The sequence below is a fragment of the Varroa jacobsoni genome, unplaced genomic scaffold (genome assembly GCF_002532875.2).
Source record: "Varroa jacobsoni isolate VJ856 unplaced genomic scaffold, vjacob_1.0 scaffold_591, whole genome shotgun sequence".
Taxonomy (NCBI): domain Eukaryota; kingdom Metazoa; phylum Arthropoda; class Arachnida; order Mesostigmata; family Varroidae; genus Varroa; species Varroa jacobsoni.
The window spans coordinates 176,135-201,862 of NW_019213493.1; the positions used below are offsets into that span (position 1 = coordinate 176,135).

Genomic DNA, 25,728 nt, shown 5'->3' on the forward strand with positions numbered 1-25,728 from the left:
CAGATATCTATAGTTCGATATGTGTAATATTACGATAACATGGGACGCAATTGTGAGGAAAAACTGGATGCTTGAAAGGAGCATGACACAACATGCCGTAAGGACTGACTGCTAATCGCTATAGAAAGAAAGTTCGCCTTGACCGTTTGGCTGTTTTAGTGGAATCGCGGAATCATAAACAAGTTGCGGGGGAACTCTTGCACAAAGGCACGAGTGCAATTGTATTGTTACGTTTTGACGTTTCCACACATTGTCGCGTCCTTCCTATTTGCTATAGCGCTTTGTATGTCGGTTTGCCTGTCAAATTAGTTGGATTTTGATCCTACGGTTCTCGAACTGATGGCTGTCGTGGCAACAGCTTGCCTAATAAACACACTGTTAAACACGCGGCCTCACATAGACTACCATCATAGAATGATGGCCGACTGCAAGAAAGACACGGAGGGTCTTTGAATGCCTGAGAGAGAGAGAGAGAGAGAAAGGGCAACCTGTGGCCAGGCACCGTAAGTGTAGCTGCCGCCGTTATTGAATTTACCGTCTGTATGCTTATGAATTGTCGTGAGACATCACTCAGTAGTGACGGACAAGTGGTCGCCAAGTGCCGAAGGAACTGGGACGCGCGGAAGGCTAGAGACACAAAAAGATTTTGAATGGCAAGGAAACCCAGTCAAAACGAGCCCTTGCTGGCAGCGATCACAAATGGATGTAAATGACATCAGTATTAGTAACAGTCCTGGGGCCAGCGAGACCTTAGGATGCGAAGGTTAGAAGGGTACTCTGGGCCTAGAAAACAAGCATGGCAACATCCTGTATAAAGCGCATCATCGAAGCATTTTGTGGAAGCTAAGGAAGTTTATGGCCTAGGGCGAAGACGGTCGGTGGTTTCGTATAGACACCGCATTACCTCGACTAACATAGGCTCGTCTCGTAGCTAAAGTCGGTTGTTGACTGATTATTATATATGCGAGGCTGCTCAAACGACAGTTTACAATGTGGCGTTACGCAGCTGTATTGAAGGCGTCTATGCAATAGCTGTTGCAATTAAAACGTTTCTGCGAAGGTCTTATTTCAACATAGTGAAGTTGTGGGTATCTTGGATGTTCGGCTTAGGACGAAAAACGCTTTTGGCAAGCTAGGTTGCCATATTATTTGGTGAAAACGGCCAATCAGATATAATTAGATGTCTGGATAGCAAGCAGCATATAAGAGGTTATCCTGAAGTGTGTTTTAGACAAAATAATCCTGGCAGTCAAGTTCTACGTACGTATCAGGACATTCATTTCTAAATAATAATTTATAATCTACAACGCACTCGAAGAAATACTTACACATGGTCTGTGACGATGCCAATAATATCTATAACTTACATTCGTATCAGTTATATTATGGTCAATTGTTATAATATAACTTGATATAACTTGATTGCGCTGAACCGATCCATACATATTATAAGAGTACACAAATATATGATGTATTTGTTAATGCAAATCTACGTTTTTCAGTTTATCCAATCCTACAAAATACTATAATTCCTATTTATCATCTGTAAAGGGATGTTTCCACAGCACATCATGCTACAACCGGCACGTAAATTTCGTTCGATAGTTGTGAGTGCCAACATGTTCATCGGCTGGCTAGTTCGATGGTGGTAGGGGAAAAATTTCCGTTTTTCAAAAATGTATCCCCTTAGAGATCTCACGTCTGTGCTTTGCAAATAGCCGTCCATTTCATCATTCACCTTTAATGAGACAACATCAGTACTGCAAGCAGCTTTAGCTGCCGCATCTGAATCAATCGGTTTACATAAGTTGTAAATATCTAGTAATATTATATACTATGGCTTTGACATTGATACCCCAATTTGGGGTTTGCAGCGTACATTCGGTGAGTAAGAGGTTGCTGGGCAATTCCAATATGTCTGGAGTAGAGTTTCTGTTTGTGCTTTCAGTCGTTACGCTAGTGAAACCCAGGTGATACAATCTGTAATATACGTGGAAAATGATGTAAGCTAAAAGCTATTCCTCAAAGGACCGCTTGCGTAATATCTTTTTAGCGTAACTATAAATAACAATTCGTAATAATAATAATAATAACAGTAACGGATTGATTTGGCATTGTTCTATAAACTCGGCCCGTTCGATTTTACTGTGACGTATTGAAATTAGCTGGCCTGTGAAAAACATGTTAAGCAAATTGATCGTTTGCAGCGCTACATGGCAAGCTCTCTCGTCTGGTTGACACGAAAAATTGTCTGTATCTCGAGTCATAAAAACATGTTCCAATAGAGCCCAGCGGCCACTGCTGAGGTTCCATTGCCATTCACCAAACGCAACACCAAACATCTTTGCCCCACCAATTGTAGCGTATAGTAACTATAACTGACTTTCAATGAAGTGGTCACTCGGTATTAACCACTGGGTTCTTTAAGACATTTTTATTTAGTCACATAGCCATCCTCCGTAATGTTGCGAAGAGTAAACCCTGTTTGAAGATAAAGCGTTTATCTCTCGATCGTCTGCTAACTTTTGCTAGCTAGCTCATCGATACAGGCGGAAAAGGGCAAAATTGGCCAGCAGCTCTTTATCCAACCTTTAACATCTCTCCATAACCTAGGATAATAGATAGAGGACTCACATAGCTCCACCGGATAGAATAGATGGTTTCCTTTGCTTATGCGGATCGTTGCAAGATCAATCTCACGTCCATAACTCTAGCGATATTTAAGAAAATTGGCCAGGCGCAGAAAACGTTCAAACTGCATCATTGAACTTTAAGTATCGCTTCACGAAGCCACCGTAGAAAGAAGCAAGGACTTCTATGCGCAAAGAAGAATTTGCACCCGAAAACCAATGTGTCTCAAGCTAGGTAGAACATTTTTAACTACTGTTAGTCTAAATAAAAACCAGTTAATAAAAAGATCCCAAAATAGTTTAAAGTGAAACAAAGGCTAGCGCTATCAAGTTATATGCTTGAAAGGCTGCTCTAGGGGTAACAACGACCCAGTTATTTGGACTGCTACACTCTTAGAAATAATGACGGCAACGTATATATTTAAACCAGTAAAGTTAGCAAAACGTTTATTCTTTCTAGGTCTTTTGATTGTTGATAAAGGTCGTCATTAATTAGGAGCTATGCTTGTTGTTGCTGCTGCCACCGCCGCCGCCGTCGCCCTCGATGTACCGATTACCGTCCGTCCCTGAAGAACAGGGCATTTGTTCAATTGAATTAGCGTGTCAAGTCAAAGAAGTGGCCGTAGCAAATGCTAATGCATACGAAAAACGAAATCTTATTGTTTCTAACCGATAGACAATAGACGGCTGAGGTAACTCCATTAATCCGTAAAAGTTTATGTATACATCAGTGGCAATGGACACAGTAGCAAACAAACGACGAAGAATCGTTAAGTTAATAAGTTAAGAGAGGCATCCGACATCTATGCTTACCATCTGTCACTTGTCGTTTGTCTCGTAGTTGCTTTTGTTCAGCTCAGCCGGCCCTCCTGACTCCCGTTCTGAATATAGACGATCTAAACCTGGCCAAGCAAACTGGCGAAGTGGTTTTAAGAGAAGCAGACTACCATAGAGTTCCCATGATTTCGTATCGTTCGACGCGTCTGTTTATTGAGTGCCCGTATACGATGACAGCAGCGCGTACAAGTGTTTGTTTATAGTGCGCCTCCCGGCCAAATGAATTGGTCGAATACTGTTATAGGCGAGGGCTGCTGTTCCAAATAGAGTTCTGTGAGAACTACGTAGAGGCAATGGTAGCGACTCTGATGGCAATAAATAGGAAGTGCGAACCTTGCGGCAGCTGCAAATCCAAAAATTTACATAGCTACCGTTATGTTTGTCAGTGAAAAACCTCTTGAAGTAAATTAGTTATGTACAATTTACCAACGACGTCATTTCTATGGTTACGCTTTCAAGTTATTTGCCCGACTTTGAGGACAGGAACCACAATAACAAGTACCACTCGTGGGCCATCTTTGCGTACGAGAAGTTCAGTCAGATTCAACTCAAACTTTAACTTAGATACGTAAACATTTCAGTGACTAGAGTTGAAAAGTCAACACTTAAAATGCCGCTAATGAGAACTTCGGAGGGTTAGTTAAATAATTATACGCCTATGCGAAGGAAGAAGTACTTTATTGTGTCTGACATTTTGAACAATTTTCATTTGGTGAGTTTGTCCATAGTATATTGTACTACACGGAAATTTACTCGGAAAGGTCCTGTATGAAGCTTGTACTTTCAATTTTCTAAGGGTGAATTTTCCGAGCCGAATTAAAATTAGATCTTCAGGCCACGTTGTCTTCCCTCGTTAATTGAAAGGTTACTCTCCCTCTCTCTCTCTCTTATTACGTCTTGCACCCTGGGGTAAACGCAAACCTGTCGGTGGCACACTTCATTGTTTTTAAGTGTGGCAAGGGGTGATTATCGGAGAATCAGTGTTCGGGCACGTATCCAGGTATCGCACTCAATTTACGCGCGTACCGCGTCGACCACGAACCTCTTTCGCATTTATGTCGCAGACGCAAAAGGGACTGATTGATGAGACCGTGATAGCCAGTGTCAAGTGCCTGTCTGAAAATAAAATTTATTATCTACTTTGTTTAGAGAGGCTACGGAAAAATCCTCTGCTTGACCTTAGCGCTAGCTTTCTCGTAACCGCATGATCCCTATCGTGTACTCACGCATTAAGCACAGTGCCTACTGGAAATGTACTTTCTATTTCAAGCCATACGGGCACCTAATGAGATTGACAACCTACTAGAAGATCTTGCTCAGATTTGTGGGTGGAACATACGCAATTTAATTAAAGAAACGTCTAGGTAGAGAACAAAAAGAATTTACTATGGTATTAAGTGGGAGAAGTTATGTAAATAAAAAAAATTCTGTTTTTTAGCATAATCCATTTGCGCTGCATAAAGGATTAGAAAGAGCAGCCTATATAGTTTGGATACCTATTCGAATTTACTTTATTTCCGAACAAATTTAAGGAGACCCTGCATAGCGTTTACGTTTAAATTAACTGTAAAACACATACTAACATTATTAGACACACTTCATTAGAGGGCTGGCAGCCAATCACCTAAAGTAGTGTTTATGTATTAATGTACATGTAATTTATGTAATAATGTTCTGTTCAATATGGATAAACTTTACCGATCATGAAGTTCGTGTAGCTACTCTAAATTATTCTGGCAAACTACGCGCATTTATTATACGTATTTTTACAATGGGTTCGTTTATGGAGATAAACAACATCTAGAAGCCATTTGACCCACTTTGCGCGTCCTTTTTTGCCATCCCACTTGTTTGATATCTGGGTTTTAGATCAACCGTACGAATAAACATACAGCATTCGTCAAATGGCCTTACATACGAAGGGCTTTAATAGTGCAGCACTGGTCCTAATAACAATACTTACGCTAACCTACTAGACAAATGGCACTAAATAAGAGTAGCGCGCTCTCTGAGAGAGCATTTTGTATAGTCTACTGTTCTTAGCGGTAATATATTTTCATTAGCACGCCAATTGCCCGCTGCTTGTTGATGTATCTCTACGATTCTCAGGTGACTGCGTGGTAAAGGTCGTCCATATAACGCCTATTTGCGCATATTTATGTCTGCAAGTCTTATAATAACGTAACCAGTCACCTACCGTGTTCGTACAGTGATGAACCCGTCACCCAAAATTTAGGAAGGCGCCTAGATTGCGTTCCAAATGTTCTGTCAGTTTAACTATGCTCTGTAGGGGGGTAACGGCATGCTCAAGGGTTACTTGTTTCGGTGAAGTAGTTAAATGTCATTCGGGCTCGAAGTGTTAGTTCGTTGTCTGGTTAACTTATATCTAGCGTGCTGAAAGAAATAGTGGGCTGAAATACGACAACTGATACTTAGAATATGTCGTAAATAATCGGATTCCTTTGACGATATGCGAGACCGTCTTGTTCTAGCTTGGTATATTTCGTTATACACTAGACCAAGTTGCTTACCGACTCTTTATTTCTAGTTGCTAACGTGCTAAGTTAAAGTTAATAAATCACTCGCGTAATGCTCAATCTTAGTCACATTCGTATCACACTAATAACTGATTTCTGCTTTTCGGCCATATTTCAGTCGCAACAAGCATTCTGTTGCCTTCTAGAACCGACAATTTCAAATCGAATAAGATAGAAGTTCTTTCACGATAGAAGAAAAAGACATATAACGGTACGGTGTACGTCTCTGGGTTATTACCCAATGGCCCACCATTCTTTGAGCATTTCATGGAATCGCTCTCGCTTTGTTTCAACGATCACCTCCTGCTCAGAATGAATCGGACTGGTCCTAGCTTGCTGACCTGGTCTTACATAATCAACAGTTACTTTACCTTATGTGCACTGGATAGATGCCTTGTCATTTATCGCGGGCACTAGTCGTGCCAAGCACCGCCAGGCCGATGGTGGGTGTCCTTGATAGCTTCAGCGTTGACGAGTAAGCTTCTTCGCGAAGGCCATTAATCTGTCTAGGTGGGCATGCGAGGAATATCAGATTAATCATGTGTCTATTGTAAGTTCACTCTCGACCTCTGATGCAGTACGGTAGTAGCTAGATCGCATTAAAATTTCAAGCCCGAGGATGTTCAGCTCCTGTAGTCGTACAGTTGAAAAAACACAACCCTTTATCACTATTATATTGTTTATTGTTCAGTTAAGGGGATAAAAGATAGCTATATTTTGTCGTGGGTTCTTCCCTAGACGGCTAAGGGATGTTCAGCATCAGTCAACCCCGTTGTGGGCCGCATGATATTCAGCTTTTTATATATGTAAATGTCTCCACTCAGTATGAATGTAGTTTTTATTTAGTCTTATGATGGCTCGAGTAGATCCTACACTATTTCGAATTTCATAGAAGTACAAAATAATAATAATATTAAATCGAAAAGTTCATCCGTTAAAATGTAATCCCGAATTACGCACATCTGTCAGATTCTCTCACCTATCACGAAAATGCCATGTAAGTGATACAGATTCTCACATATTATCACACCAGAAACTTTCTCATTCTACTTACGAATTGGCGGAAGCGCTTTTTAAAATAGATAAAACAAAAACAGCACTTGTGCCAACTTTTTTGTGGAAGGGCAAGCTAGGAAAGTATCATAAAGACAGAGATCAACAGATTTGCCACTCGTTGAGTGTAGGGCACGCTTGACAGTCGGGGGTATCTTTTATCACAGTGGAGGTGTGTCAGCGCGGAAGCCTCGATATATCAACAGTTCGCTCGTCTAAGCGTCCTCATCTAGAAATAAATATAGGAGCAGACTGGAAATACCCCATCGTCGTGGGATCGAAATCAAAACGAGTTCTCGCGTTGAACAATGGTAAATGTAGTATGTGGTAATATTGTAAGAAGTTGATGCATATGAATATATATGCCTGTGTTATATTTCTATGTATTATACAGGTCTATTTATTTATTTTTCATCTAATGGCGCATACTTCCCCTCGGCCGCTGCTGGGCCCACAAGGTACAATAGGTAAAGTTAGGATTTTGTAAGGCTACTTTTATTGTTAGCGTTTGAAAAAAGGTCTTGATCTGTTCGGTATTCGGCGAATACTTCAAAGGGACCATGAACCTTCTCGTTTAGACAGCTAAACAAGAATGGAGCACAAAAGAACTAAAAGCAGATACCGACAACACGACAAAGATGCATTGCTGCGATGCCGCGGCTCCAGAAAGCAGTACCAATAATAATATGCTGGTCGAAACCATACTGACTGCAAGAGGGACAACAAGATTCCCTCAGACTCAATCTCTTTGGAATCCAAAAGAAAGATACAACTCGATGCGCCAGTCTTTCGAGCCAGGTCTTCTTCGAAACAGGTAGAAGAGTTCTGGAAGAACGAGTTCAACGAAGGAACTTCTACCAGCGACTGTGCGATTTGGCCTAGCGGAAACGACATCTTAGAAACGTCCCCGGCCAATCAGTAGTAGTATCTCTTTCCATGGCCACTACGGCGGCAATACCATCGCCGACAATGACAAGGACCACGAGAACGGGTCGCTCCGCGGCCAATGTGCCTCTCTCATTTGACATCCTCCCGCTTCCACCATTTATGTTGCTACTACGAAAAGCGTACAAGCAGTGTTAGGAAAAAAGCAGATGTTTGACCCAAGCATCCTGGGCGTTCAGTTCTCTGCGTCTGTTGCAGACTATAAGCTGGCTGGCTGGCCGCCCGGCTTGCTTTTTTGCTTGAATTACTCCAAGTCGTCGGAGTTTATTTAGCGTACGAGCTAATAGGCCGTCGAACCGAGCTAGACTGTTCAATAGGATACCAGATGCAAGATGCTTTTGCTTCCTCCAGAAAACGACCAGCGTATCGCGGAGTGGACAGATTCTCGGAGAACATTGCGTCAGAAGAATAATGGCGATTAGCAAAACTCAAGTCCCCTTTCCGCTACCCCTGGCCTTCACAACAGCGGTCATTGGCCTGGTCACAAACATCAGTCAGGCTAGAGTTCCGACGCTCTAAGGCAGTTGCATAGAGTATTTTTCCGGACGGTTGCCTGCGCGGAGCAATTCTTACGTCTCAATTCTCTCGATCCTTTCCAACCTGGAACAGTGCATCGCATGAGCATGGGCTCGTCGTTGTCGCTGACATTTGCTCTGCGTCCTCTTTTTCCCAAAAACTGAGCCAGTCAGTGAAGGAGCCACTTTAGTGTGTCGTCATCTCGGCGTTTTCGGCCATCAGAGCGCACTACGAAGAGGGAACACTGGGGTAGAGGCCACGCTGAACTACCCCAAGCCTTCATTCTTTCTCTGGTATCTGAGGAATGCAGTGGCGACCGGTGCTCGGTTTGCCCCACACTCCATACTATGACGTTTCCGCGCCTTTTTTCCTCATCCTTCCCGGGTGACTTCCTTCACACCTTTGCTGCGTACCTAGGTTAAGGCCCGAAGCATGACAAAAGCCTCTTGTGAATTTGGTGAACGCGCAGTCCGAAACAGACGCGTTTCCTTGCCATTTTCCTTTAACCACATCTTTCACTTTCGGGAAAGGGAGTTGCTTCTGGCCGCCCGCGTCCTGTTCTTCGGGCGGCGGCGCCAAGCCCGTTGACCCATCAGTTTAACGGCTCGCCAAGGGAGCTGGGAATAACGGCGTCCTGCCGAGCCCATAAACAACTCGCAGCGTCAATAGTAACCGATCCTGCTGCTACTACTAATGCTGGAGTGTTGGTGCCCTGTTGAGGAATCTCTGTTACTAGTTTCGCCTTGTTGAAAATTATAGAAAACTTTCCATTTGTTCCCCGTGTTGTATCGAAGTGTCGTCGTTTCGCTACTTGCGACATACGCTACTATACCTACTGCAAAGGAAAATTTTTGGCAGCATTCTTAGACATTATTTTTAACTTCCTAGTTACTGTGTACATGTTAACAGGTTTTCGGAACTAGCCGTATCGAGAGTACTGAAGGCAACTAAGACTGATGCGAACTAGCATAGTCTGTAAGTGATTGAATTTGATGAAAAAATGAATGAGAATGAGACAAAATCACGACTAACTTTATGGGTTCGGAAAAAGTTTGCTTTTCATAGAAGTAGGAAGGGCTTGTAACGCAGCAGCTTACAACAAGGATCCCGACGTCAGAACCTGAAACGTAGTTTCTTTAAATTTATCAGATTTGCGCGCGGTTCTTTGTGGAAGTTTTCAACGGTTACTATTCGCTTTGGTCTTGTCCATCGTAAAATCCTCGATTCTAAATATTCATCATAGTAATGAAGAGTTATGGTAAACACCGTTCGTAAGTTGATGAGGCGGTATCTTAACTTTCTGCCAGTCAAGCATCCCATGCGGAGATCCCCTACTTGCCAAAAGTCAGTAAAGACCGATCGTTTAGAGTCCGATAATTGAACTACTTGATATTATTCGATGTTGGATAGTCAGAAAATTGACAAATCTCGGTTAGAGTAAAGAAAGTGGAGCTATGAAAATAACTTTTTTAATTTAATAAGCGCGCTACATCGGAACCTGTATGTTGTTAAATGAAATTGACCTACTACACCACTATGTAGTTCTTCCTAGTCCAAAAAAAATGTTTATTATTATTATTCGCATCATAGCTGAAACCTAGATGGCTTACTGGTCATAAAAACCCACCCGGATATTCTACTTGCTAGGCCAAAAGCTAAATATGGGCTTCTATCGTTAAAACGAACCCGGCGCATGGACAATCTGAATGAGCAGTCCGAATGAAGAGGCCAGTAGTCACTGGTTGTAGTTCTGTCAGCGATGGACAAACCCTATAAAAAAACAAGTGTGCGATTAACGAAATTATTTTTTTATAATATGAAAATTATCGTGTGCATTTCTGCATGTTTAAAACTGTCTTGTAATACAGGCAGCCTGCATAAAATGGTTATTGGCTGGATAATTTAGATTATATGTATTCTACACAATAGGCAGAAGTTTGATTCCAAATATATAAATGAAACTGCAATATTTTCGCATCTAACTTCCTTTCAGAAATCTCAACTTGGATTCCTTTCTGCTAAACCACTCGAAAGAGTATCACATAGCCATGGTAGCCAGTTGGTTCGAGTACTTCGTTGAGCTGTACTTCTATCCAGGTAATTGTTTTGTAACCTTTTTTTATATGGACAGAATATATATATATATATTGGCTTAACCTTGTTATTTATTGGCTGGCAGGCACGGATGACGATGCTTGTTTACATGCGAGCGTATAAGTCGAGTTAGAATATTTTATATATTACGATTATGTAGAAACCCTGCGATTACTATGCGTAAAATTTGAACTTGAAAAATTAAAACTTGAAAAAATGCAAACCGATCTGGGCTTTACGGTGGTGAATAAGATGTTATATAGTTCCCTATTCAATTCCCTTGTACCCAGTTCTTAACAACTTGTATCTAGCTATATTCAATCTAGCTGGAATTGTTCGAATCTCCTGCCATTGACTATCAAACCATTGATCGATTGTTGCTCGTTGACCTTTGTTATCTGTATGATCGATACTAGTATTACTATTTGTCCCGTTCGCAAAAATGGCAGAATGGTTAACCGACATAGGGCAATCAAGAAGAGGAAGTTCGACGCGTGCGTCGTTAGCATCGGTTTCATCGATGGACGTGTTATTTGTTTGCAAAACATTTACGCGCTGTAATCAGGACAAAAGCGGATAGAATGCAGGTGCCCAGGAAAATGAAGCGATTCCCTTTCTGAGCCTTGAAATGACCTAACGAGATGCTTACTACGACACGTCCACTGTTAGATGTCTGGTGTCTCTTATAATTTTTGTTGTTTAGCCACCGAAATAAGGCTGGTCCTGCTTCAGAATAAAACCGTGCCAACTGGCATAGTATACCGGGTGATGGTGAGGTGAAATGAATTTTTTTTCTAATTATTCGAAACAACGGACAGTTGGTTGCGCGTGAGATTATAATTGTTCATCTTGAATAAGATCTGTCCGTACTGGGGACTATTAGGGGTCTTGATAGCGGCAAGATAACATTCGTTTAAGGGCCTATAATAAGTGGGAGCTTGATACAAGCGATGTAGGAAAAAAAACTGATTGAACAGGCTACCACTATATAGATATAATCATTGCGTTTCTTCTTGCCGAATGTTTGCTAGACTATCGAAATATGGCTACATTGAACTCAAATTGTTGCACCGAACATTTCTCTACCAAAGGTTAGCTGGCAAAGAAGTTACTACTGCACCACCAGAGGGAGTGCACGGTGCTAAAGTCAGTCGCAGAATGTTTATACTTTTGTGGGGCAAACTTATAGAAATAAGCCACCTGTAGTAGTTTATGAGAGCTCCACCGTACTCATAGAGACTGCGCTGTGCATAAATGTGCGAAAGTCATTCTTACACAATCTGCGAACCCTGATCTATTCAATTTTTCGTTGTTGACGTCGCATGCGTTTCGGTTTGACTGTAGACCTTAAGTCGCTAGGTATTGTGGCCTGCAGTGGACTGGTACTCTGCGCCATGGGCGAAGCGTTAAGGAAGTGTGCAATGTTAACCGCCGGTTCGAATTTTCACCATCTGGTTCGGGTTAAACGAGAAGAGAACCACCAGCTGGTAACGTCGGGAGTGTACTCGATATGCCGGCACCCCAGTTACGCAGGGTGGTTCTTATGGAGCGTCGGTACTCAGGTAGGTGCCCGGGTTTCATTTAGAGCTATTAAACATTAATTACAATTCTACCCATGACGTAGATGATTCTTTTTTTTTTTACGTTCGCTTTATTTATCCCACCATCTATGAAAGCTTAACGCGCACAACGATCTCATTGTAAACGAATCTCAAATTGATCTCAGACAAGATTCACGAATTTAGCTTGTAACTGTGGTTTTCACCGTGTCTAATCTTTCGTTCCATGGACTCGTTGTTGGATAGCGCCTCTCTAACATGGCATACGTGCCCCCGGAGATAAGCTTAGAACGTTTGTGTGCCCCCAGTGTGTGCAAAAACAGCCACTAATCTTTATAGTAAAGACTAACTATTGGAATCACCCCGATTCCGTAGCTTTGTAATTTTTACCCCCCTCTCTCTATTATATGTCAATCCTCAACTATTATTTCCGCACGTACTCAGCTAGACCTCTAGATGAAAAAGCCCTCCGAGCAGACGGCAGGCGAAACCAGGCGAGCAGACATGAACGCACTTTCTGAGGGCCGTATGCCTCCGCAGTTTATCGCAGTGAAAATAATCGCACTGTCTTTTTTGGAATAATCAAACCATGCACCCAGACTAGCTACACTACCTCCAACGCTGCTCAGTCATCCGCCTTTCTTGCCCCAGCGCTGCATTTCCATTTGCAGTTTTTTGAACTAGGGGATTGCCCGAAGACCCCCTGAGCAGTTCTTAGTTTGCTTTTCGACGGAGTGCTCTCGCGTGATATCGTCGCAAATAAATTAAATTCCATTCGGCGTGCTTAACCCAGACAGATTGCTATGCACTGAAGTTCACGGCGACGCTGGACAGTGGCGGCGGCTGAGGCCGTGCTAGCGGCAGCACAAGATACCGTTCATTAACAGTGGCTCGCGGCAGATAGGTAACTGCTATCTTTTGTCGGCCTGGCGTGTTGTGTGCGGCAATGGCGAGAACGAGTCAACTTTTACGTATTGATTTGCGAAGTACGAACAAACGAGTAGAAAGCGAGCATGCATTGCGGATTGAAATTAAATGGTACCATTGATGGAAAAAATAATTTTGAGCATAGACGCATGCCTGTTAATACTTTCGCGCTGGTCGGTCCTCTTTCTCTTTACTGGTTTGTGAGACTATCTGCGGGTAACAATAACACGTGATGAGTAAGCATACAGCGCATGTATAGAGTCCACGTATATCGTTAAGAGTAAGTTTCTTACATAAATTTCAGTGTAAGCTACAGTAACTGTTTAGGTTTGGTAATGTTTGTTCGTAAGCTTATTGTGTACGAATCCACTCCAATAAGGGCTCATACGTAACATAAACGTTATCAGCTAATGACTGTATGTTCAACTGACACTCTTAATGAGTTGTAACTGTGATTGCAGTTCGCATATCTCATAGTACAGCGACGGTGTGTTAATAAACAAAGAGTAGCTCATATAGAGAATACTTTTGCGCTACACAGATGTATCCTACACAGTTGTTGGAGAAATTTTCCTTACAGGCTTTGAACGCTGGTCACCTGGGCGTCTTAAATCGGTGCCTGACATGCTGCTCAAGCATGCGGGACAAACACACGTTTGGGCGAAAGTCTATGTAAAATCCCTGGTATATAGATTCATATCAACCCAGAATGGGCCCTAGGCTCAACGTGTCTCTTGTTGTTGCGTCTCCCCCCCCCCCCCCACAAGACACTGTCCCTAATAGATTGTCGCAAGAATAACATCTCTCGCGATTCGCACTCTCTGCACGACCCGGTGTCTTCTGCCGTCGTTCCCCCCATTCTCATCGCCGCCTGGCTATTTCGCTCTATGCCGCTTCCGCCACGATTGCTTTCCTTACCAACAGCCCTATCTATCATTGCCACTTAATTTAGGCGAAGTCAAAAGAGTGGATAAGATGTTGAAACGATCAGGAATGGGTTACCAACGTTGCGTCGTCCAATTTCGCTGCATCTAGACGTGATAGCGCAGCGAGTCCTGCTGCAGCGTCGATTGCAATGATGGCAGTGACGACGCAAGGAACATGCGTTAAGCGGAAAGGACAAGGATTCTAATTGACTTCGCAATGAAGTTTGAATATGATGAGCAAACATTCATAATCTTTGATGGCTCATATCATAGCGGCGACTGCGCTCTCAGAACAGTTACAATGTTTTGATCATATGTGTATGGCGACTTGTATGGGAGTTCCGTTTCCTTTCACTACCTTTCTGAACGAAGATTCTTTTTTTTTAGATGTAAACGTGTTAGGAGCAACTGTGTTGAATTAAAAGAGAACCCATCGTTTGTTCGCGCATGAGTGAAGCACTGACGGAATGAAATGAAACTGATGCTACGTGTAGGAACGGGAAGGACGTCGATAGGTTTGGGTGAGGCGATTTTTTTTTTTATAGACAGCTGCGCTGGCATGCTGAGGCCTCGCAGTAATTGATGTGCAGCGGGACTTAACTAGCAGAAGTTGAGAGAAAGGGGTTACTTTCTCATAGCCTAAGGCAATATGATATTTCCCGCGTCGCTATGTGAATATGCTTGTTCCGACGGTTACTCTGGCGTTCGCACCCGTTATGTGGCCATGTGTTATTGGCCCTAGTATTCCCATTAATAGTAGTCGCGGTGATACCTGCCCTATCGTACGTAGTGGTAAGAAACGTGCAGTTGTTCAACACGTCTCCCATTCTCTCGTATCTAATGCTCTTCGAAAGGTACGGGAAAAATGAGAGGGAAATGAGTGAAAATGTGGGGAACTACGTTTTGGGAAGCTTGTCTCCATCACCTTCTCCCCCGGCCTTTCCCCCATGAAAAAGTAATAAGAAAATACAGAACGAAACTGCAGAAGATATGCGGTGCTTGCAAGGTTGGCTGGTAATGATGGTCGTAACTGATAGACTAAACTGTGCCTACCGCCTCCCTGCTTTTTCGTAGAAATAAACCAAAGATTCAACGTCATCACTACACATTGGGCAACATTGTGCGAAACTCGCCAATCCTTTGCTACGAGCAAGCACCCCGATGGGTTACGACAACGACTGACTTCAATGTCTATGCGCTTGTCGTTGTCAACGTCCTGGCTCGGTCTAGTCGAGCCCTTTCCATGTTCCATCTACGGGTCGCTCTCCTTTAGCTTTCTCTCACTCATAAACACTTACGTACACAGACACGCTCATAGAGACCTAGACCACAATTTGTCGGACTGAACTATCTCGTGCCGGGTGCTCGCCAAACGTCACCCAGCGTTTTTATCAGATAGGCAAAACCGTTTACCGCCGAAACGTCAAGGATGATTTCCACCGGAAAAGAAGAGTCCTCGCAGTAGCGGATTGTGTCTTTATTTATGGGCAGGGCATAGGTTGTGTGAGACGGGTGCTCTAACAGAGTCTCTCATAGCTAGTAGAACCATCCGTGTCACGTGCCATAAAAACGTTACGCGACAATCGCCGTTTGTGGGTGCCAACGTTAGTCATGCCCCTCGATGTGGGCGGTAAGGCACGAGGATATTTTGACGGTTTTTTTCTAACGTACCAGTTTCCCTTTATATATATATCGTTTTGCTGGGTGTGAAAAAGCGATGAAAGACAGTCATAATGAAAATGAAAACGTGGTATAAAATTTGCGATACGTATGGTATCATCGCTAACAAGTGCAACGAAGTGCGCGGTGGTCACAGTCGGTGGAAACATAGGTAATGAAAAAATATAACCAACTTGCTTAAATGTCTAGCAACACAATCAGGTACGACATTGTATACTACAACCTGTCTGCCTCAGTTTGAGGTTGCTGCAGCTGTTAAGGCGCCAATGGTATGAACTCAAGGAAAGATTCCTTTTGGTCGTATAAGACGCGAAGATCGTAAAGCATACATCTTTGCTCATCGATATACAAATCCTTAATGTGTGGTACCGTACTTGGTCTGCTTCCTCTTGATTTTTCAGCTGTTACTAGCTAATCCATTCTGTCTGATAGCATATACTATGTTTACATGGATGTTCTTCCGCGAGCGTGTCGAAGAGGAGGAGATCACCTTATTGGAGTTCTTCGGCGAAGAATACGCAGCCTACCAAAAGCGAGTAGCGACAGGCCTGCCATTCATAAAGGGGTTTAAGATGGAGTTATGATTGATGATCCGGGACGAGGAGGACTCACTCAGGTAAGGGCGTAAGCCGTAGCCTTGTAATAAATGAATATTTCATTCGTAAATACAATAGACATATCTTTCACTGGAGCTCGGATGACGAGGAAACGACAAGAGTTGAAACTATACTGGATTCACTCGGGTAAGGTACGAGGAGACCTTATTGTGAGTTCCTTGAACTATTTTCAAGGGTTAAGGGTACAAACAACGTTATATTAAAAAAAAAACAATTTTTATTAACCGTTATGCCGCTCTGAAGATATTATTTCGGTGTGACTAGGATTCATCAGCTGTTGACGTTAAAGACCTGGTTCATTTGTTTACCATTTTGTGATTGATTTTCAGTTTGCCCACATTAGGTCGCTACATCAAGTTTTAGCGGATGACGAGATTTATTACATGGCTTCTTGCACACAGAATCTCACCATTATTTATAGCAAAATCAAAAATCCTAAAGCTTTGAACTCAATCAAATTCAAACAAGTAATAACAAATTCAAAGAAGTAATAACTCATTGATGTTATTATATATTCAACTGTTTTGTGTTGTTTGCCGTAATTGATTATCTTTACGCGTTATAATAGGCGTCCCCTATACGCTGCATCTTCTTCCTCACCACGTAAGTTTTGACTTTCATGCACCGCCAATGATTTGTATTTGACTGATTTCGCTAATTTGTATTTGTTCGACCATGTTTGTATGTTGTTTGTTTGTTTGTTCCAGATATGAAAATCAAGAACTTCGTTTTTGAACAAATTTTCAGAAATGCGGATTTAGGCCTTTTCCGATTTCTACATCAATGCAATCAAAAATTGTAGAATGTACAGCCCAGATGGAGGGACTATGTGTTCCAGCCTAATCCTATTTACTTCCAATCCTAATACTTTAAACGGCATCGGCTACCGTATTCCTCAGATATAAGTCGTTACGCTCATATATAGTATGCAATTTATGTTACTATAGGGCTAATTGTATAGTTACACTGTAACATGTAGGTAATGGCAAAGAAATATGACATTTATGTAGTAAGTATACAGCATTCACGGCAAAAAAAAAAAGATTATCTATAGATATTACTATCGAGTAATAATAATATATTTCAACGATTTACTCAGCTCGATATTCGACATAATCTATCATTGTTATATCGCAGGCACTGCTAACAGCCGCAATAATTGAGTTCGTATCACAGATTTTATCTTGACAAAAACTGGAAAGCTCTATTGGTGTTTACTATCATTATATGTATCCAGAGAACGAACGTATTTTAAAGCGAAGCCGTTTCGGCTCTGAAGAACATACGTTGAGAAAAGCCACTGACTGGACTTCTAGCGGTTCCTATGGTCGTATCAAATACTTGTTTGACATGTCTATTGATACCGACTGCACGATAGAAATTAGGCTATCCCTATTTTTCTGCTTTTTTTTTTTGCTGTGAATTTGACCTTCGCTGTTTCAGCAATAGTCTTGGCGTCATATGTTTATGACTACGGGGAAAAAATTGATCCCAGGACGCTTGAATTTTTATAGGTATGATATTAACAGTAATAAGTATATTAGGACACGTATGAATAAAAAGTGTATATTAAATGTGCTAGTAAACTTAAGTGAGAACTTTGAATCACCACCTCTAAGTTTCTTTTGTTTTCATTTAATTACGTTTCGATATATTGTTACATTTTATTTGTTTGATTTGTGCTGCCGGGGTTAAAATGTCTCAGGGTTATAGTATCAGCCGAAATGTTTTTCGTTTTGACATTCAATATACTTACATTTCATTGACTAGATGGTGTAATTGATCTTTACTGAAATAGGACTACAATGAATAAACCCGTAGTATCTGACTGCATTTGACAGAGAAATCCCCGAATGTTGGAATTGAACCCGCGAATTCGAGATAAGAAACCCTTTCGTTTACGGAATGATATAATATAAAGCAGCAGTTATCAGACTGCTAGAATATAAGACGTTGCGAGAACAACGTTATCGTACATACCACATACAATTGTGGCGCAGGAGTAACCATGGAAAATCATTAGATATTCGGTTTTAATCCCACAAGGCACTGTTGAACCTTAGGCAGGCGTATGCCTGGAGATATATGTCTAAGGGGTGGACTAAGTTTATACGTAGAGTCCTTTCTTTAATTGAATAGAATGGAATGGAGTAGGCTAAAATGTGCGTTTTATTGAAATGTATGAAACTCTTAAAAGTACCTGTAATTTGCCGCTGTTATGAATGAAATACAAAACGTCCCTATTTCTCTTTGTAACGAAAGAACATTGGCCAACATTGACGGCTCTGAAGGGACGGACCATTGGTCTCCTTAGACTTGATGAACCGGCTGTTGTAGGATGGTCCAGTTCAAGATTGAGATTGAGCAGTCGCGTGCACCGTTGAAACACATTTACGTTGTGGCAACAATTTCAAGATGTCCTGTTAGTATATTTTGTATGGATAGGATAACTGGACTGGTGGCCTGCGGCTAAAAAATTATGCTGAACATGTTTCAAGCACTTCATCGATCTTCGTCGAAGGAGTTGCCAATCAACGGCAAGCAAAAGCTGTCATTAGAAAAAATGTTTGCTTTAAAACGTCACAAGATTTAAATGTTTCACATTAACACGAAATTTTCATTTTCCCAAACTACTTCAGAAAAGTCTTCCGAATTATGGTTGAATAGATAACTGTAGTAAATTCAACTAATCGGCATCAGTGTATAAATTTCTTGGGACATCCTATATATATATATGTATATTTATAGTTTTTTATCCTTATATATCATGTTATAAATATCCATCTACTAAACTCGTCTCAAGGATTTAAGTAAACACCATCACGAGGATGGAAATACACATATATATATACGTCAATTGTTGTCAGTCAGATTCAGAATACGATATTATGCCAGTAGCATTTAGTATCGATCTGAAATTAGCTGTCCGGATTAAGAGAGCATGATTAGCGCATAGATTGGTGCGGCGTTGTTTTCCGTAGAGCAAACATGTCCGGTATGACTGCTAAGCTCACTGCTACAGCAGGTTGCCCTTTCGCACTCGTAAACATGCTCCAGCCTTTTTGTTTCATTGTACTTAACCGGGTTCACGCAGTCTACCTCTAACCTCTCCTTTTTTTTAAGCGACCGAATGTCCTTTTCACCCCTCCTTAAATTAAAAGAGTAGGAAGTAGCGTCCGGTCCAGCTTAACATAAAATCCTTCTTGCCGACGAACGTGCGGTATGGCTACTCGAGTTGCCATCGTGGAGATTACTCAGTTTCGGTCTGAGAATATGTTCGGGGCATCCAGGCTATAGCAAAAGAGGTTGTGGCCATGATAGATTAAGCGAAAACTTGTTTAGTAGTGAAAAACGGTGGAAAAAACGTCGATATCAAGCGCCCCCTGTCAGAGACTAGGAGGCAGGCATTCCTACACGACTTTAGCAATTCATGAAATAAGCGAGTTGTTCGAAGCGAGGTCTTGTCTGTTTTTTGGGGGGTCAAAAAGAAAATTCACTTTAAAAGCATTGCAGGCAAAAAGGTAACGCGTTTAGCGTGTACACCATTCTGGGTTAATCAAAAGTTCGAGGCTTGTGCACGTAATGGACGGAACGAGCATCCCGTAGCGGCAATGCTAGAGGTAACACTGGCGATTCACCAAGGCCCACATTATGTTACATTGCGCGTACTTGTCACATCGTGAAGGTCTTCTTGTTCAAAGCGCACCGTGAAGAAGTGAAGTATTTACTACAGCTAATGGAAGCTCAGTAAGTCATCCTATTCATGTGCGTATGTGTGTATGTGTATTTAATGCAGTACACGGTCCCCTGATAAAAAGTGCTTGGTTACCAACTAAGGGCTTAGAGGAGATCGGCTGGGCTAACAACCCATAGGACGGAGCTCTGTACTGTGTTCGAATATTGACTGGGAACAGGGTGAGAGTGGTGGAGATAGCAACTCATTACTAGAAGACGCTAGCCAAGTGAGTGGCGCAACGCCGCTACTGATGGGTCTGCGTTCTCCTAACGCCGTTCACCTCTTTTTCTTTCTTTCGCTCTGTTCTCTTAGTTTTCTCATTTGCCCTTTAGAGCAGTAGGACTGCTTCCCAAATTGCCACTTTGTCCCTACGTCCGATAGCAGTGTTGGGCAAGGGGAAAAGAAGGGCTACACGTCTTTACTTATGTGGAGTCGGACGGGATTGACCGGCAGGCTCACCAGCCAGACGGCGAGCAAAAGGGTGAGACGATAAAAGTAAGGGGGTTACAAGAAGAAGTTGACGGGCCGAATACAGGGAAGATGGCTGCGGAGGAGCCGTGGACTGAACAGGGCACCCCATCTGAACTCTGCGCTCCGTCCACGCTGGAGTTGGGACAGCAGAGGTGGCAGACGTCACATTCCTTATTAGATTTTGCCTTGGGCGCTGGTACATCGCAATGCGCCTTCCCGTCTATTTGGCTGCGATTCGATGCTATTTCTGAGCACAATCAATATGCGCGGCTTCTCGGGAAAGCACTGGCGGCCACAAACATTTTGTACTTCAGACGGAACATCCTCCTGTTCGTGCCCCAATAGCCCTGGCGTTTCAAATAAGCTCTATGCATTACGTTCGCACACGCGGAGCCTGGCTTTTTGGCCTTCAGTATGAGTGGCACTACTGCTGCAAGCCTAACCCTATTCCCTCAAAAAGCGCTGAAGCAGCAATGTCTTAGCGTCATGTTTGCTAATGGTTGTAGTGGTAAACTGACGCTTGTTCTGTTTTAGACACAGATTTTGTTCGACGACGCCAGAAAGTCTAGAATGCCGCAAGTAGGCTACGACCTCCTTTCTGCCATTAAAAACGGCAACCCAAGAGCCTGCTATGGTTTGCTTTCAAGCTTCGCCTTGATAACTTGCCGTAAAATTAGCGCAAATATTTTCCTGATACTATATATTCTGGTAATGCAGCTTTTGTTGGACGGATCGATTTTGCGTCAAATGTGTGACAGGTGTTCAGAGACGAATCCATAGGCTTCACGTGCAATATATGATATTCTTCAAATACGCCCACAGAGACAGTCGCCAACATCCTTAAAGCCAATAACAGAATTTTCACAGCTAGAAGTAGATACATTTGACATACTGCTGGATTTAGAGTATGTAAAACGTCGGCTAGAATAGGTATAGAATGTAGGATTTCAAGAAGTATGAAAGTGCAACTAGATCCTGCTAATACCGGCATAGTACAAGCAGGTGTTATAGCTTCTATCAGCACGTTACTTCCGCTACCGGCGCAGGCTATTTCTTTTAGGCCACTTCTTTTGTCTGTGATTGTTGTTGATAGGACAAGAGTATCACCCCTGACACCCTTTCAATGTCGATGTACCCTGGACACTCTTCATTCGTCCTCAATCTAGCCCGGCTTGAACAATACTAGTAAAGGCATGTAATTGAATAAGATACAACGCTTGACTGCCATGACAGCAGCCATCGAACAGCAGACGATAGCGTGTTACTGATCCTTTGAATGCCGTGCCTTAACTGCTAGCTCGAAACGCTTCTCGTACATTCAGCAGTTCGACAATCGGCCTTATCTTCAACAAAACAAGAGCGAAGGACACTTATAGGCGCGTAGATACAAGCAAAATGCTGATTTGTACCTACTTAGCACATTCGTATACATAGAGACAGTACGATTGTTATCGTTGCCACTACTGCTGATAAAGGTGATGAAGGCAAACATGACTCAGTTTAAGATATTTGAAGTGCCTGTTAATGAGCTATGGACTCAAGCATGAGGATATCGATGTAGCGACGTTCAAGTTACGCATTTCAAACATCTATATACCTAGCACTCTCTATTTGTATCATCTATCAAGAAAAATGTACAAATGTTTTTTTTTGGTCAGCTTTAAATTGAAATTCGTTAAAAATTGAAATATCGCATACCGCTGTTTAGATACGATTGTAACAAGCGGCTGATTCGTAAGGATATGGAAGAACAGACATCTAAACGTCCTGGTACAATTGTATCGGATATTCTACAGCGATTTGTCAGAAGCAGTGAAAAGCCTTTCGGGTCAGATGCGTTTCCAATTGATTGCCTTATCACGTATTATAATAACAGCCCTTATTAGAAGTATTGTATTTTGTGGACGAGCGGCATTCATGACGGCAGGACACAAATCGGTAACGAACTAATTTAGGAACAAAATTGTGCTAAAAATCAATTTGAATGAAACTAATCAACCAACACCAAAGCATACATATTCTGTCTTAAGCCCAAAACAACAATATTAACAGAAATTGAATAATCTCTTTTTGTTATTGTCATTCTTTGAGGGAGAAGGCTCAGGATCGTTTATTACTTTGGAATGAGGTACAATTTGGACCCTTTGTAGGTTTAAATTTAAGCAAGCTTCCTTAAGTAAAAAGCTCTACATATACATATTCTCCAGCGTTCATGCGGAAACATTTCATGGCCGTCTCTATCGACGACAAATTCAAACTTATATTTCCCAGTACTATCAACAACGAACTCGTATAACAACCCTGCTGTAACAACAAGTCGCTGATCGCTTAACCCCATTCTGCACTTGAAAATGAATGTTATCTCCCGAGTCTCGCATTCCCAGTATGCTTACTTACACTCAGATTGATACTGTAGATTTGTAAAGCGGCCACTAAGTCCTTAGGCATGAAAAAGTTGGTTCAGAGTTGGACACGTGGTTACCTAGAATACACCTGATCAGCCTTCAGATACTGCTAATAGACGTTGCGGCCGGATTTTGTTTTACCATGAAATGAAGCGCGTTCAGCCTCGGCTTCGAACCCTACATGTCCTCAACTCTAACAGGCAAACACGTTAGCACTGTAGGATAACGAAAGTAGATCTGATACGCTGCGACCTCACTAGGCGACGCTGGAACGAATAGATTTTCTACCTATATCTACGTATTGCTGCAATTAATAGTAAGCAGCCTGGTTTTGACGTCCCAGAAGCGTATAACTGTTGAACTGCTCTTCTCGAACAGAGCCTAGTACTATATAAGCCTACCACGTTACTGCCAATGTAAGCTGCACGTTGGATCAAGCAGCCAGCCACCTGGTCAAAGAGAAAGCCTGACATATTATTGCAACTGCGCTGTGTGTGAGGTATTCGATACTGACAGTCAATCTGAATGGCGTTAAGGTGTTGTAAAGATGGATGGGTAGGACTCTGGCCGCTAACTCGGATCAGGAAAAGTGGCTGGAGTATAACGTTGGCTGGTTCTGGCCTTTGTTGTTAGTTGCTGTTATCCATCTGTTCGCTTGCATCTTGTGTGTACGGTGCATGCTGTGTTCTTCCACTGGCTACTCTAGCTGGTGGAGCCGAAGTTTGGATAAGCAAGCAATTCGAGCCGAACCGACTGCCACAAATTCGACATCATGCCCTAGGTTCTGATATGCAGAGCTTCACGGATGAGAAAGTTAAATGATGCATGCTTAGTCGGAATGAAAAGGTAAAACCACACCGACGACTAAGGTAAAGGGAAGTAGGTATAAAGGGCTCTTAACACTGAAGTTCGCCATTCCTTGGAACATGCATACGGATCCAAGTACGTTCTCAAGCATTGCAGTAAGCGATGTTTTTTGCGCCGTACGTTGATTTTTTATGATTCACCAGTGGAGACTAACTGATTTGTTCGGCCAACTTGGCCTTGAGTGCAATTGGCCTTAGCCGACACGGTGTGTATTTGCATGTGTGCGTATGGTAAGTTGGTATTTCATTTCGTCGTCGACCATGCTGATTTTAATGTCTGAGTTATCTTTGGAAATTATCGTAGATGTCTCGAGGACGAGATAAATGCGGCGGCCCAGTGGAAGCTAACCCAACCTATAGCCACATAACAGCCACACACACCCACAGAACGTCAGTACTCGTTGAAACCGTCCCTTACGGGACACTACTTGACCAATGGGGGGCTAGATTCGCTCAACGCAGCGGTGCCTCCAGGGAGACAAAACAACCTCAGCGAACAAAGGCAAGACGCCGCCAAAAAAATCACCAACCCATCACAAGCTTGTTCCTCCGAAGATGCACATACCCACATAGAAGAAGCGCATTCGTGGAGGCGAAGGGGCAGGAAAACACAACGGCTGCCCCCAGGAGGACTCAGGAATTTCAAGAGCACCCGGCAGCGACCTACTACTGTCTCCTCGCGCTCAAGGCCGGTCGCTGCCGCCTACTCTTGTTCCCATCATCTGAATTCCTCTTTATCTTGTAACGGAATAGAGGCCTAGTGTGGATCGTAAGGGCGGACTCACAGAAGATCCAAGCGAATACGAGCGGAAAGCGAGACAAGAGAGGGTGGCGAACCACTAGGAAAAGGGCGACAAGTTACTGCAAAAAGTGAACAAGGGGCGGCGGAAAAGAACGGAAGGGGCAAGGACAAAGCCAACTAGAAACGGGCACAACTCACTGCACTAGGCTGCCACAGTCTTTTCTTGTTAGCTTGGGAAGACTTTTGGTCTTTCCGCCCTCGAGTAGGTTGCTGTTTCCCCGATGCCATGTCTGCTAACGCTGCTACTGCTGCAGGCCGCATTAGCGTTACCAGCGGGAATGAAGTAGGCCTCTGCTCCGGGACTTTGGGGAACGGAAGGTGGGGACGACCTCGCCAGGCGAGTCAGTGGCAGTCAACGCCAGAAAAATGCTACCACGGAAGAAAAAAGCCGAGTATTGCCAGCTAAGTGAGGGGCAGAGCGGAATGGGGATTAGACCCCCCCCCCCCCGTTGTTTCCTCGGAAAGAATCAATCGACGCTCGAGAATTCGAATGGTGCTACACTATGATATAGTGGAGGTACAGTCAAGATAGCAGCGGACTGCCGAACTAGCCGTGGGGGCTTGAAATAGATTCGAAATAAGCCGCAGCAGACTTCAGGCAACGTTAACAAAAAAAAAAAAAAAAAAACTGGTTACAATCACTTATGAAAAACGTGCTTGCCATTATCCAACCTTTTCTAGTTGGCAGGACTGGAAGGCCGCCGAACGGCGAAGACACTGTGCCTTAAAACAGGCAGCGGAGACATGCTGACTCAATTCCTTAAAGCCGCCGACCATGACGATGGCATTGACTGTGGAACAACCCTCTAACAAACGGTTCAGCGGAACAACCCAAGGGAACGTAGAGTATATGATCAGCGCATTATGTGAATCCAGTTGGGGGCTTGGGTTGCTGTGCAAAGCGTCGACCGTATTGCTTAGAAACTTATTTGTGCTACTCCGATCGAATCTCGAGACCTGCTAGGTTACAGGAGCCTCCGGAACCCGAGGCAAATGGCGGAATACGATAGTCCAAACAAGCTCGCTAAGACCAACCATTTACGATCCAACGCTAATACTACAATAGTTGGGAACGCTGACGGAAAACATTGGTCCATCCCAGTCGAACGACGGGACGCTTTCATGCT

The 25,728-nt window shown here is 42.9% G+C and overlaps 1 protein-coding gene and 1 long non-coding RNA gene across 4 annotated transcripts in view; one reads left to right on the forward strand and one right to left on the reverse strand.

Annotated features, from left to right (window-relative positions):
• Window positions 1-17,939, forward strand: part of Icmt (isoprenylcysteine carboxylmethyltransferase ste14) — a 139,195-nt gene extending 121,256 nt beyond the window's left edge. For both annotated transcript variants that reach the window (XM_022835452.2, XM_022835453.2), the window contains exons 3-6: window positions 10,512-10,615; window positions 11,957-12,174; window positions 16,106-16,320; window positions 17,029-17,939. In XM_022835452.2, coding sequence (XP_022691187.1) covers window positions 10,512-10,615; window positions 11,957-12,174; window positions 16,106-16,288 — 505 coding nt within the window. In that variant the 3' untranslated portion in view covers window positions 16,289-16,320; window positions 17,029-17,939. The remainder of the gene's footprint in view (window positions 1-10,511; window positions 10,616-11,956; window positions 12,175-16,105; window positions 16,321-17,028) is intronic.
• The window catches only part of LOC147753290 (uncharacterized), a 26,779-nt gene continuing 1,051 nt past the window's right edge, over window positions 1-25,728 (reverse strand). The window contains exons 2-4 of one of the 2 annotated variants that reach the window (XR_015311653.1): window positions 6,376-6,634; window positions 3,444-4,579; window positions 1-3,196 (exon numbers count right to left, since the gene is read on the reverse strand). This is a non-coding gene — a long non-coding RNA (uncharacterized LOC147753290). Of the gene's footprint in view, window positions 3,197-3,443; window positions 4,580-6,375; window positions 7,363-25,728 lie in introns of those variants that run through there. The other variant, XR_015311652.1, reaches the window with a different exon arrangement.